The 15,185-nt window shown below is 43.1% G+C and overlaps 1 protein-coding gene across 1 annotated transcript; it reads right to left on the bottom strand.

Moving 5' to 3' along the window:
• Positions 1-5,170: 5,170 nt before the first annotated feature.
• Positions 5,171-9,610, bottom strand: LOC146346759 (ATP-dependent DNA helicase PIF1-like). The gene is made up of 3 exons (XM_084851451.1): positions 9,314-9,610; positions 8,592-9,200; positions 5,171-5,284 (listed from the first exon to the last, which is right to left on the bottom strand). The coding sequence occupies exons 1-3, from the start codon at positions 9,608-9,610 to the stop codon at positions 5,171-5,173; spliced, it is 1,020 nt and encodes a 339-aa protein (XP_084707577.1).
• Positions 9,611-15,185: the final 5,575 nt, after the last annotated feature.

The following is a 15,185-nucleotide window of genomic DNA, read 5'->3' on the forward strand; positions in this document are numbered from 1 at the left end:
CATGTACTTACGTATCACCAAAAAACAAGACATAGATTTTCATAACATCTGTATATGGTAATTTATATGTATCAATGCAAATTTAGAAATAATTTAAATAGTAAATCAAACATTTTACTGTATATGACTAATAGCCTCTGCATACATAATTTAAATGGAACTACAATACATCTCAGAATAATGGGGAAGGCTGTGACCTGGTGACCTCTGTGCCTGCTGAGCTGTTCCCTTCTGATGGTTCTTTATCTTTCAGTTGCATTTAGACAGATCAGCCCTTCAAACTGAGAATGCCTTCAAACAGAGGACTGTGCTCTGTAAAGTAGGACACATGGCCATTCTATTAAGAACGTTCTGTGCTTTTGTGATAAAGAAAGACAGGAATAAGAATAAAAACAACAAAGACTGTAGTGGTACCTTAAAGATTAAGGGTGTAATCCTGTACCTGTTTAGACAGAAAAAAGTCCTACAATTCCCAACATTCTGGGAATGCTGGGAATCGTAGGACTTTTTTCTGTCTAACCAGACATCGAATTATGCCCTAACACATTTATTATGGTGTACGCCTTCATGGAACATGGCCCGCTTCTTCAGATGCAAGTATGCTGTAGTTCATGGAAGTGAATGCCAGAATGAATTGGTTAGACTTTAAGGTGCCACAAGACTTTTTGGTGTTTTTGCTGTAACTGTCTAGCACAGCTGCCCATATGGAAGAAACAGGAATAATGATCAACAATAACCAGCTTAACAATTCCTGCCAGCCACCCACCCCAAAGCAAGTCGGTAATTATTTGTAATTGTTATCTTCATGGTATGGCATAGGAAGGGGGTTTGTGGGTACAGGAGGTGCCAGGATGGGAGGACAGCTGGGTCACCCTGCACTAGTTTTAAAAATTCCCTAATAAATGGTTAATTACAAAAGCAAACAAACCCCAAAAGCATTCTTAACTGACTGAGTTCCACTGAAGTCTTTAGAATGAGCAAAAAAGTAGCCCCATCAATGTTTAGCAGTGTGTCAAGGTGCTTTAAAATCTTCAAGGTATAGTGCCCATACTAGCTAATTAACCTACACAACATTTAAAAATGAAAGACCCAAGTACTATTATCCCCATTTTACAGACGGATAGACAGTTGGGGAGGTTAAGTGCTAAGGTCAAGGCCACAGAGGGAAATGCTGTCAGAGCTGGGATTAAAAGGTAGGAGTTCTTGGCATCAAATTCCAGGAGAAATGCACAGCAATGACAACATGCTCATCTGGCTAGATTTCTGCTTAAAATAAATATTAGGTCTTACAGTGTAAAGGTTACATAATGTATTGCTGCAACTCAAGAAGGAAAGAAATGAGTGAAAGAGAAGGAAGACCAAGAATTTGTAATACATATTAGAATGGATTAAGTAGCGTGTGGTATTAAATGGAATTATAGTTTCTAACACTCATAAAGGATTTATGGCAATCTTTCTCACACACACATTCGCACACACACCAGCTCCCAGGCCAAGTACTTGAAGCACAATTAATGCTGGGCTGGTCCCACTTTGTGTCCTATACTTTGCAAATGCTACGCATCTTTGAAGGTAGTTAATGGCTTGGGAGGAAGGGAAAGGAAATTTGACAATGAAGGTTTAGGCTGATGCCTAATAGACTATGTGATGAAAAGAGAAGGAAGGTAGTTTGGACTCAATTCAAAGCAGCGGAAGTCAAGCCTGCTTGACAGTAGCCAGCCAAACGTCTTCACTTAAACCTTGCTGGGATAATAGAGCAGCTAATCCAAGAATGCTTTGTTTATTCTGAGGCTTTCTCAAAAGGCTTCAACTGTGCCAGCAAGGAAGTACTTAGGATGGGATGTGCTTCTGCTGCTATGGAACTAAATTACAGAGCATATTAGTGCCTACACTGCATAGACCCAAGGCTGGCTCCAGGACCGAGGGTAGGATGACTCACCGAAAAAGAGGGGATGCATCATCAGAAAGGAAGACAAAAGAGGGCACCAATTTGCATGACATTTGCATATGCTAATTTGTATGTATCGCTGCAAATCTAGAAATAAGTATTTCAATCGAAATATAGTACATCTCACCACAGTGTGAGCAGGTGACCTGTGTTCCTTGCTCAGTCTGTGCTCCCGCCGGTGCTGTTTATGGGCAACTTCAAGGCCCAGTTCTTCCTTCTGATGGTGCTTTATCTTTAAACTGGACTTGGACCGGACAGCCCTTCAAAGAAAGAATGCCTTCAAAATAGAGGACAGTCCTCTGGCAGCCCTTCAAATAGAGGACTGTAAAAGAGGACACATGGCCACCCTAACTGAGGAGACTTGTGGCAAAGTGCTATGTATTGGTCCTTGTCCCATCAGTGGGTCCCCTAGAGCCTGTCCTGGGCCCCCTGTCTGTCTATCTATCTATCTATCTATCTATCTATCTTTATTATTTTTTCAGCACTCCACCATCTTGAATCCCCCCCCCCATGCTCCAATGTTGTGTTATTCTGGTGCATTGGTGTGGTACTGGTTAACATAGCTGCTGCTACAAAAACATGGGAGTTGCTATGCAGTTTTTTTGGCAGTGGGCATCTTTCTAACCCCCCCCCCCACACACACACATACACACACAATGGTGAACACCATGTTTTTGTGGGGGGTGGCCATCTTTGAGACATACACCTCCACAGGCACACAATGGGTAAAATCCAACATGAGACCTACTTAGAGAACACCCTTGAAAAGGATGGTATGTAAGTTAGTCATAACTAACTGCAGTGTGATTCATTTCAATGGGTCTACTCTAAGTAGGACTTATGTTGGATTCTACCCAGTGCTTCAGAATAACTTCTGGGGAATTAGAGCAAATCCAAGATGGTTGCCAGAAGTGCTCAACATCAGAAAGACAAAAAAGCTAAGTGCCAGGGCACTTTCAAGGGGTGGGCCCCGTCAGAGTGCTCGGACCCTGGCAGCTGCCCACATATGCTTCATGGTGGTCCTGGTCCTGTATAAGCCTAACTCTAGTATTGCATGTACCACAGCTGCCAAGCTGGGGGGAGATTTTCACTTTTTCACATATAAAATTGACTCAGATAAGAAGATTGAGGAGAATCCATTAAACAGCCCAAGGGAGTGTTTAATGTCACATTAAAACCAACAAACGATGATGCAAGACAGAGATGTAAAGTTTATGTATATGAAGTGCTAAGCATTATTATTAGTAATTATCTGAAAACCTTGAAAAATCAAAGTCAAATATTTATTTAAAATACTTATAACTTGCTTTCCCATTCAACATGCTCATAGTAGCTTGCCATTTTTAAAATATTTCTTCAGAATAAAATCAAAACAACCAACAATAAATGGCAATGGTACAAAAAGCAGACACAGCAAAACAAGAATAACCAGAGTTAAGTAAAAGCCAGAAAGGGTAGAACCGTCTTCACCGGGCATGTAAGGCTGCCAGTGGCAGCTGGTGCCCATTGTGGCTGGTGGAACAGAGGAGCTAAAAGGAGGAGCCAAAGGCAGGCAGAGTCAATAGCAGACACGGCAAGAGGTGGAGCCAGGGATAACTGGCAGAGGGAGGGTCTGAGCACCACGACACAGAACCGCTACTTTGAACCCACAGGACTTTTTCACAGCTAGGCAAACAAAGCTAAAAGGCTAATTTGACCAAGATCTCGAGTCCAAGGGATCTTTTGGGGGGAACAAAGCAATGGATACCTTTCCTGAAATACTTTGTGAAAAACACAAACCAGGACATCCCAGGGGCCATAGAATTCTTTAGATCTCCCCCGCCCTCCACCCCCCAAGGTGGAGAGAGAAGATCGCTCTCAGAGGAGGGAGATGTGTTCTTGGGAACCTCCTCCCAGCTCCCACGGAGACTTGACTTGCTTCGTAGCTCCAACGGTGCAGGAATTAATAAGGGGATAGATCAGGATGGTGTGGATAGATCAGGGATGTCTTTGGATCTGCAGGATCCAAACACACCCCTGACATGGAAGGCCTTGGAGCTGGCATAAATAATTCCCCTTCCATTGTTTGCAACAGAAGGGAAATAGGTGGGGAAAAAATACCCTGAACAGGAAGGAAGGAAGGAAGGAAGGAAGGAAGGAAGGAAGGAAGGAAGGGAGAATGCCCCTCCTTCCTCACTTCCAGTCTGCCAATATGAGCCTGTCAGGGCATATGGTACTGAGGAAGCCCTAGTGTCAGAGCACTGTGCAGTAGGATTGATTTGTAAATGATAATAACATAGGCACTAGGCAGGTATCTCTGTGGAGAGTTCCTAAGCCCCAGCACCTCCACAAAAAAGCCTCATCTCCAGTCACCAACTTCCTGACCTGGAGCAGAGCCTCCAATGATGTTCTAAGTGGACCAGCAGGTTTCTAGCTACAGGCAAAGGCAGTCCTTCACGTACCCTGAGTCTAGGGCAGGCATGGAGAATCTCTGGCCTGTGGGGTGGATAAGGCACCCAGGGGTCCCCCATCAGCTGCTGATCAGAGGTAAGAGCTTTTTTCCTCTGGTGAGAAAGGGGCTGCCTTTGTAAAATCATCCATGGTGTGGAGAAAGTGGATAAGGAAAAAAAGATCTCCCTGTGAACCTGGGGTCATGCCATGAAACCCCTACATGGGGGGTGGGGGAAAGAGGGAGGGAGGGGGAGGAGAGAGAGAGAGAGAGAGAGAGCGAGCGAGCAGATATTCTGATTTATTTGAGACACATATTTGGGTATGTTTTTTTTTTATTTGAAGTTTTCACTAAAACTTTAATAGAACTGGAGGACAGGAAGGCCTGGCGCGCTATGGTCCATGGGGTCACAAAGAGTCAGACACAACTTAATGACTGAACAACAAAACTTTAATAAAAGGAAGTACTTCTTCACACGGTGCACAGATAAAGAATTTGACAGGATGTAATGATGGCCATCAACTTGACGGGCTTTAAAAAGGATTAGACAAATTCACCTTAGGATAAGAAATGTAATAAATAAAATAAGTCTATCAATGGCTGCTAGTCATGATGGCTACATTTTACTTCCAGTATCAGAGGCGTATGTTTCTATGCCAGTTTTGGGGAAACACTAGCAGGAGTGTGCTATTGCACTCATGCCCTACTTGTGGGTTTCCCATTGGGTTGGCTACTGGTTGGCACTTGGTTGGCCACTGTGGGAAGAGAATGCTAGGTCTGATCCAGCACAGCTGTTATTCTGTTCTTAATAATCTGGCTGCCATATTACTGAAGTCTGAGATCTTGCCAAATTCTGAATGTTTGCAAAAATTTGGGTTTTGCTCAGGTCCATGGGTAAGCATGTACGTCTATGAGAAAAACATGTGTAAAATGCCTGGGAGGTAGATTTAGAATACCTTGTTCTTCCCTGTGTGATTGCCCAGCAAACAGCTCACTGTTGTCCAAATAAACACCAAAGCTTTCAAAATGAAAAATAAATTATCTCACAATTGCTAGGCAAAACAGTCATTATACATTAGAGTTTTAGCCAATGATGTTTAAATGAAAATCAGTAAAGTGTGCATAGAGATAGATGAGCTGAAAGTATTTTATTAGATAGATACAATCATCTCAAGGAACTTGGCCAGACGGCAAGAGAAAAACAACGGCAAGTTTAACTGAAGCAACACTTGTTTAGAGAGGAAAAAGTAGGGGATTTATTATCCTATTAGTGGATGTTTCTTTTGTAAAAGAGAAGCTGTCATGGTGTCCTGGGCAGAAAGTCAAAATTTCCATTTACCAATGATGTTTAAAAAACACGCTCTTAAAACGTTGAAACCACTACGTTTTAAACTGGACAGTATAAATACATTTGAAATGTTGTCACTACAAACCACCAAGCATATTGAAAATGAAACACGTCGCTACCAGCACAATGTTAATTACATGGTTCACCCTTACAGAGGCCAGCAAAAATTAGGTCTCATTCAAATGAATACAGCTAAACTGCATGGTTAAATACTTACGGTCTGTTGGTTTCAATGGGATTTAGGTGTGCCTCAGCTTCCAATGGACTGCACTCGCATGAACATGGGTGTCTTGTGGATTTATCCTTCCTACTGCAGCTCCTCATGCTGCATCAGGTGTCCCCTTCAAAAAAGGGGCTTGGGGTAGGTATGAGGTTTTTGATAGATAGTTGGGGCTTAAAAGCCCTGAAGTACTTGTGGACGGCCACTCAACACCCTTTGGCCCTCAGACATATGCTTTAAAACAACATTCAGTCCTTAAAATGCTTGGGAAATAATCCACATATACACCTCCCACAGGTACACCTGCACCTATAGAAGTAGTTCAGCATGCATGGGAAAGTCTTTATGGTTTTCATCTTTATGGTCCCACGGTACTTTACTTTACTAGAAAAAAAATGTCTAAGGTCCAACCCAGAGTAAGTTTTTTTACCTCAGTACTGCAGTGTCTGGCTCATTCGTGCACTTTCCAGCCCATTGTCCTGAGGCTATTTCCCCTTTAATATCCCATTTTTTCCAGATCACTTTGATATGTGAGTGTGTGTGTTTATGTGTGTGCCTGTGGTTTCTATGCACTACTGTGTGTTTCAATCTAGTGGTATTATAACTCTTACCAGTGGGAGTGGCTTCGAAGTTGTTGAACTGGTTTTGCAACATTTTTGCCCACCGGGGATGGGGTGGGATGTGGGGGAAGGGATGTGCAGGCAGGATATCTGTGGCTGTCCTCCATTTCCTCTCTTTTGATGAGGGGGTGGTTGGTCAGCCATAATGATTTTTGGGGAGTCAAGTTTTCAATGCGCACCTACACAGCTGCACAGCTGTGCCTAGTTGCACAATCTTTTGAAACATGCCTATAAACAAAATGATCTTTCAGACTCCTTTCAACCTCCTCCTATTTCTCCCATAATTGCAACACTATGCATGAGTGTGTGGGACTTGATCACATTATAAACACAGCAGATAATGTGCTGTATTCATTAAAGTATGACCACAGACTTGCAAACATGTGTGCAAAAATAATAATGGCACTGTGGTGCATCAGAAATTAAAGGGGCTCCACTGTAGACTCTACTGAAAGGGACATGATAGAGCTTTATATTTTAAAGAAATACATGGAGAAATTAGACATTGTTGTCCTCTCATAATTCTAGAACTGGAAGTCATCCTATGACCCTGATTGGCAGGAGATTCAGGGCATTCAAAAGAAACTACTTCTTCACATACCTCACAACTAATTTTTGCGGAATTTGCTACCACAAGATGTGGCGATGGCTTAGATGGGTTTAAAAGGGAATCAGACAAATTACTATAATACAACTAAATACAATTAATCTCACTATACTGGGGAAGACTGTGACTAGGTGACCTCTGTGTCTGCTCTGCCTGCTGTCTAGCCACTAGCAGTTGATGGTGATGAGCAACTTCAAGGCTCCTGATGCTTCCCTTCTGATGCGTCTTTATCTGTAAACTGGACTTTGACTGGACAGCCCTTCAAAAAGAGGACTGCCCTCTGTTCAGTAGCACACATGGCCACCATCATCACATGTGATGTGAAAAGGATGGGCAGGGATAGCTGCCCCATTTACCTCCTTAAACAGTGCCCCTGAAAAACTGGCCCCACTCTCTTTTTCTCTTGTTTGGGGGCTTTTGTGGCTTTCTGTAGCCCTCTTTTAGGGTCAGGGGAAGGCTTCAGAATTCTCTCTGCAGCTCTCTGCAGATGTGGGTTTGAAAGCTTGATATGTTTTATATCAATTGCTGAAAAACAAGATGCGCTCTGCTGGCTCTCATTTGCATTGCAGTTTCAGTCACAGTCTATATGATGATTACTGCTTAGTAATCAATACTAGCACAAAATTCATGTACATGCATGCTCACAAATGCAGTCCGCTACCAGCTGTCCTTTAGAGAGAGTTTAAAGAGTTACTCTCATTTTGCACAGAGTTGTGCAAGGAGGAGGAGGAAAGGAAAGGAAGATGGCTTCAGTGTGTCATACTGTTCACATGTTTTTCTTTATCAGAAAATCAGGGGAAAAGAGAGAGGATAGGCAGAAGAACCCAGCACACTAACTAACAAAAACGACAGGCAGCTTTTTCTCTTGTATGATAAACACCCAGTGAAATCCAAAGGTGGTGATCCCAACACACCAGGAAATAAGGCTGCAATAAATTCACTATTGAGGGTATAATGTAATGTATAATGTACTGAAAGGGCAGGTTGTAAATGCATTAAATGAGCAAAGAAGCAAATAAACAGACAAATAAATCCCATTGAACTTGTTGGAATTTACGTCTGAGTAAATATTTTTAGGGTTGCACTGCACATCTTGGTGAACTTTGGGGTATGTTTTTGATTAACATGCATTAGGGCTTTTAGGCTGTAAAAGTGCTATTGGCATTTAATCATGCTTAACTTCCTTTGGGTTCCATTTCATTTAATTTTTAAAAGAGTGGTTACCCGCAAACACAGTTAGCAGAGAAAAATCAAATCTAACAAAAGGTTTAACTGAACTCACTGCAATATTGAAACATTCAAAGCGTTGCATCTTTCATCTTTACAAAACATCCTTAAATACAGTGTCCTTGGTCTAAACTCCAGGGCAGCCACTGTACCCTTGTTCTGATCCATCCACGACTTGAATCTTGAGGTTTGCCAATGAGCATCCATGGCTCATGGCAATGTAGACTTGTCCATGGCAGAAGACAGGTGTAGGCAGATAGATCTCAACTTCGTCCACAGTCTGTCCCTGGGTCTTGTTGATGCTAGTGGCAAAGGCCAGATGAATGGGGAATTGGCGATGCTTGAACTGGAAGGGGGGAGATGAGTCAGAAGGTACAAGGCTGATCATTGGCAGGAAGACCTGCTTGCCTTTAGCCTGTCGAGTGAGAGCTTCCTGGTGCAGACAGTTGTTGCACATGGCAAGCACGATGAACCTTGAGCCACTGATAAGATGCTGAGTCACATTGAGGTTCCTTAGCAGGATGGCCACAGTGCCTATCTTCAGAGTCAACTTGCTTGGCAGCAAACCACTTGGGTTGAGAATGTTTAGGAACTCCGAAGGATGTTGCACATCAAGCCTGACATCATCACCAGTGACTTTGTCTGCATTCAAGTAGGTCCTTCCCTTGCCTTCCATTCTGACCGATACCATCTGGTTGATATAGTCACAGTGCTCATTCTTGTGACATAGAATGACCTTGCCTGCGTTAGCATGTACAGCTGCCTCACAAAAGTCGGTCCCATAGACAGCAGCGACAATGTCCTAGTTAACAATGCATGAGTCTGGGATCTTGATCATGTCTTTTCCAACAGCTGGGAACTCTTCTGCGGTGCCATTACCAAGAGTCAGAAGGTAGGCTGCAAATTCAGATTCACTCTCCAGGGTGTGCATGTGTGAATAAGCTGGAATTTGGTGACACTGTGCCAGGCATTGGATTTCTTGACTGACTGGCCAATGATGGCTGCACAGGCACTGTGTGCGATGACAGGCAAGGCCTGCCTAAGGTCACCCCCAAACTCAATAGTCTTGCCACCAGATGGAGTGTCATTGCACGTGAGCTCCTTCAGCAGCCTGTCTACACAGTCAATAGCAAAGCGGTTAGCCATTGACACTTCGCCCCAGATGGCAATGTCATGAAGGCATACAGAGACTTTTTTGAGTTCATATTTCATTTTTCGCCAGTTAATTATGTTTGGTTAATTATACTTGACATTTTTGATATTAAAAATAAAATTTTATAGTACATTGTTTTAGAAGATAGCCTAATTCTTAAAAAAAAAAAAAAGAAGAAGACTTTATGGACATAAGTAAACTCTTGACTTTGAATTATAGCGAAAACTGCTGGTGTTCGTGGAATCTGTATGTCAAGAGCTTTCCAATAAAGTGTGTTTCATGAGAATCCGTCAATGGGAAGGCAGTCAAAAAGGGATGACCAATTAACTCTCAACTTTGAATTATATATATATAAGGTAAGGTAAGGTAAGGTAAGGTAAGGTAAGGTAAGGTAAGGTAAGATAAGATGTCTTTAAAAACAAAACATTCAAATCCCCAGTTCCATAGGTTTCTATAGAAAACTGATATTTCCCGTTAAGGTTTAAGGGGGGGTGTTTAAAGCAGGGGTATCCACAGGTGTCACTGTGCCCATAAGGCCAGGCTGAGGCCTCCACCAAGCTGTTTCCCCCCTCTGCAAGTGAACTGAGCAATTCCTCCATTCACTTGCATGGGGGGGGGATCTCCCTGCCAAAAAAATGTCTAGGGGAGGGGGAGGAAACTCCACCCCCACCAAGGTCTCTTGGAGCAAGAGGATTCTTGTCAGGGGTGACCTTCACCTTCCCTCCAGCCAATTTTCAGTGGGGAGGGAGGTGTCTCCTCCCTGTTAAAACCAATGGATCTATTTGTCCATTGACTTTAATAGGGAAGAAAAAAAACCTACCAAAAAAGGGCTGGGTGTGTGTGAAGTCCACCCCACCCCCCAGCAAGGACCCTTGGGGCATCAGGGTCTTTGGTAGGGTGGTGACCTTCACCCACCCGCCCACCCCCCAGCCATTTTTTGGCAGGGGAGTGATTCCTCTCCCCATTCAAACCAATAGACAAATCACTCCATTGGCTTTAATAGGGAGGAAAAGAAGCCAGAGGGAGGGAGGGAGGGAGGGGGAGAGAGAGAGAGAGAGAGAGAGAGAGAGAGAGAGAAAGAAAGAAAGAAAGAAAGAAAGAAAGAAAGAAAGAAAGAAAGAAAGAGAAAGGTCAGAGAGAGAGGTCAGAGAGACTGAAGGAAGGAAGGAAGGAAGGAAGGAAGGAAGGAAGGAAGGAAGCAAGGTAGATAGGGAGGGAGGGAGGGAAGGAAGGAAGCAAGGAAGGAAGGAAGAGCCAGAGAGACAGAAGGAAGGTAAGAAAGACAGAAGGAAGGAAAGAAGGAACTAAGGAAGCCAAGAAAGAAAGACAGAAAAGGGAAGAGGAGACGGGGGGGGGGGGGAGAAGCCAGAGTGAGTAGCACACACACAGGGTGCACATTCATGTGCACACACAGACACAGATAGGCGGGTGCTCCCAACATTTTTTGATTGCCCCCTCCCCCTTCAGCAGCTAATTTGTGGTGGAGCCCAGGGCACTTTTTCAAAATGCCAGATGTGCCCATGGACCCCAAAAGGTTGGAGACCCCCGGTTTAGAAGTTCCAGGAAATAAATTCATTCAGAGGGGGAACTCTGTTCAGGGCAACACACTATATGAACAGACTTACGATGCAATTAGGGTGGCCATGGGCAGTATCCAGTGCTGCTGTGCTAGCAGTAATGCCACTAGCACAACAGGAAACTACTGCTAGCTTGTGCAACAAGAAACTGGCCCAAGTCGCTGCTTCTGAAATGGGCCATGTCAGTGGCGCTCACAGAAGGGAGCGCTGATTGCATGCCCCACCCTGGAAATGGCAGTTTTGGCCAATTTCTTGGGTTGCACTAGTGGTGGCCTCTGCAGTCCAATATGTGTAGAGCTGCAAGATTGCCAGTACTGGATACTGCCTCAGGTGTCCTACTTTACAGAACACAGTTCTTTATTTGTAGGGCTGCTAGATTTCAAATATGAAGGTGTCTCCTATTTAAAGGACGGTCCAGTCCAAGTCTGGTTTAAAGATAAGGAACCCAAAGAGAGGAGGGCAAGAAGTGGCCCATCAAGAGTTACCACCTGGATAGCAGGCACACAGGTCACCTGGTCACAGGGATGGCAGAGAAGTCTGCTGTGGATTCAAATCAGGCTAGATTCTCAAGAATCCAACCTGCAAAGTCCACAGCGGACCAACCCCACTCACCACTAGGTCTGTCAGATTTCCTGCGTGAGGCAGCTCTCTTCCATTCTAAACAGCGCTGGGGCTCTAGGGAAATCCACGGGGCCCCAAGCAGCCAACATTTCCCTGCTGCAGACCCGCCCTGGACTGGAAGTCATGGGGTTCATTCACCCCTACCTGGTCACAGTCTTCCCCCCATGGTGAGATGTTTGGTATTTCTACTGAAATTATTTCCAAATATACAATACATATACATTAGTATATACATATTTTATGCAAAACACTGTCCTCTTTTTTGCTGATGCATTTCCTCTTTTTTGGTAACTTATAACCGGCCACCCGAAATGCAATTCTATGCATATTTACATGGGAATAAGTCTCATTCAGCTTGACAGGGCTTACTTTTGAGTAGACATGTATCAGAATGCATTGTTAAATGCCTTATAATCTTTCATGGTATATAAGAGAGTTTGATTTTAAGCCAAAAATAAAATGAGAGAAAAAGAAGTGCCCCCAGGCCATATGTCAGTAGGAAAAACGGAATGATTTCCTTTCATTAATTCCCCATTAGAAGAACATCCTTATTTTCTTTTTATCTTCTGGTGGCCCAATTTGCAATTCATACATTACCTGTCTGGTCCCCAGATTCTGGGATGTTTTCATTGACTTCAGTGAAACTACTCCAGAGTAAGAGGTTGAGAACTGCGGGCCCTGGTGTTAAAGAAACACCTCAAGATGTGGAGCGGTGACATGGATTTTTAATAGAGTGGAGCCCAGCGAGGGTTGGCTGCTCTCCAGTGCTGCTGTTAGCTGGCTCAGCACTATGTAGTCACCTGCAGATCCTGCTGGGTTTCCATTCTTTTGCAGGGTTCAGCTGTTTTAAAGAGCAATGCCCTCATTTTTCGCACATTGCAGCTCAGAAAATTCTGTTTTCATTTCCAAGGTAAATAGCCAAGAATCAAACGGACGTCGTCTCTTGAGTACTCCTGGCACATGCCCGTGTTTGGGGGCTCTGAACCTGGGGATGAGGCCAGTAGTTCAATGCTAGTTAATTAGCCAATGTTTGAATATATGATTGCGATGACTAAAGTTTCCCTTTCTTTCTGCTGGGTGCACTCAAAGCCATCAGTTGTCCAGATTCAGCAACCTAATAGGGTGGTAAGGGATGTACAAAAAATTCATTTCAGTTCACAAATCATCTGAATATGCCCCATTTGCAAGCCCAAACATGCATGAGTGCACATTTTTTAAGCATGTTTGCATATTCCCAAACTAGCAATTGCATTCTAAAAATACATATATTTTTTTTTAATGCACCTTTTGAAACATGCATTTTTTTAAAAAAAATATGGATTTTCACACTCTAGTCAATAAAGGAAAGTGTGCACTTTTCTTGTTCAAAATGCATAGTTTTCCCATTCAAATGAACCAAAAACTAGATCGCAAACAAAGCTGGGAGTAAGCCAAACTGAGCTTTGAAGTGAAGTTCAGAAAATTTTGGTGAGCTCAAACATCCCTTTTTCACCCACCCCTAGTAGTAAGGGGGTAGTGACCATATAGATGCAGAACAATTGATTGGCATATGTTAACATACATTGGATTCCAAGGCATGGGGCAAAAAGAGCAGATCCCCAAATAATATGCAAATTCCAAATATGCAAATAAGCCATTTCTAGGTGTTGCTATGCACACAAACAGCAAAACCCAAGTACCCATGCTTGTCTCTAGTACTGTGGAGATGAATCGGGAGTTGTTCTTATATATCTTTATATTTATCTAGTCCTGTCCTGTTTGTCATTTAGTTTTGTCTTTTATCCTTGTAGCTGTTTATATTGTTTTTCATTCTTTTAACTGTTTGTAATCCACCCAGAAAACAGGTACCCAGGATTACAGGGCCTGGGTGTAAATCAAAATGGACAGCATTAATAAGCATGCAATGGATTTGGTCTATATATAAATGGAGGAGAAGAAACACAGTAACTAAACGCAAAGGAAGGCAGGATCTCTATATTTTTTAATACGGCTCCTTTTCGGCAGGTGCTGCTTTTCTCATAATGCAACCCCTTGCACGCCGGTCTCTATGCAAAAGAATAAATTAACACAAATCTGACGTCATGAATGGCAATGTTCAGAAACCAGTGTGGGAACATTTCAGCCTCCGAAGATGCTCTATCAATGACTTTTAGGAGGGCTTTCTTGAACAAAAGGATTTCAAAGACACACAGCAATGAGAAATTGCTGAAATACAATTAATCAAGAGATTCAGTTCTATTTCCTGTGGTTTGAATAAGGACAAACAGTTTTGTGTTGTTGCTTTAAAAAAAATCACACTACATATGTTCATCAGCTCACTGTTACAGCGATGCCTGTGTTACTACCCAACAAAGTTTTGTGAATGGCAACTGTTAAAGTAAATTTCATTGTCTGTACTTTCTGCATTTTAGTTCCCTCTGACAACACAGTTTACATCCCCCCCCCCATACCTGTGTATATCAATTTGCCAGCTTGAGGTTAACCCTTCATGCATCTGTGTCCATGAAAGCTTATGCCACAATAAATGTGTTATTTTGTTCAACAGCAACATGGCTACCCCTCTGGAAAATGTGTTCAATGGGCTCACTCTCATGTAAATGTGTTATGTGGGATTCTTAGGCTGGAATCCTATGCACACGTCCTTGAGGGTGAGCTCTATTGAACTCAGTGGGGCTTACTTCTAAGTAAGCATGCATAGGGTTGTGTCGTTAGCCATGTAAAACATGCTGCAGAGCAGCGCGTGTCCCCTTCTATACAGCCGATGAAAGCCTTGCCTTTTGCAACTGGTTGCCCCAGCAGGGACAGGCTGAAGAGGAACTGGGTTTGCTCTCTGCTATTTGTGTATGCATTTGAATAGTTACAGACGCCAAAGGTGCAAGTGTCCTAACAGAACTGCACTAGACCAATAAGATAATTTTATACAATGTTTATGAATGAAGCACTTGATGGTACCCAGCAATCATCCCGATGTCATACCAACCCTATCAGTCACATCAGTCTACAGAACCCCGGTGGGCTCTCCCACACTGGGGGCATTCAAGACGAGGCTGGACAGCCATCTGTCAGGGATGCTCTGACCTGGATTCCTGCACTGAGCAGGGGGTTGGACTTGATGGCCTTGTAGGCCCCTTCCAACCCTACTATTCTATGACTCTATGGTGTATTTCCATTTTGACTATACATAGTCTTCATCAGGAACTCCTATAGATAATTCTTAAGGTACATAACACACTCTAATAACAAACTCTATAACTGATATCATTGACAGTTTGTTTCACTACCTGAATAGATAAACTTTTTCAATGCTGTACTGGTCAATAAGGTAATAAGTCTGTTTGGTGTCTGGCTTCTGGAGTACTAACACATTTTGGGAAGAGTGGGTTGGAGAAAACCCGAATTTCTACTTTCAATATAGTATTGGAGTTTTCTCCTAGAA

Source organism: Heloderma suspectum, chromosome 4 (assembly GCF_057233095.1).
Source record: "Heloderma suspectum isolate Gila_16-S chromosome 4, 16-S_ref, whole genome shotgun sequence".
Classification (NCBI taxonomy): Eukaryota; Metazoa; Chordata; class Lepidosauria; order Squamata; family Helodermatidae; genus Heloderma; species Heloderma suspectum.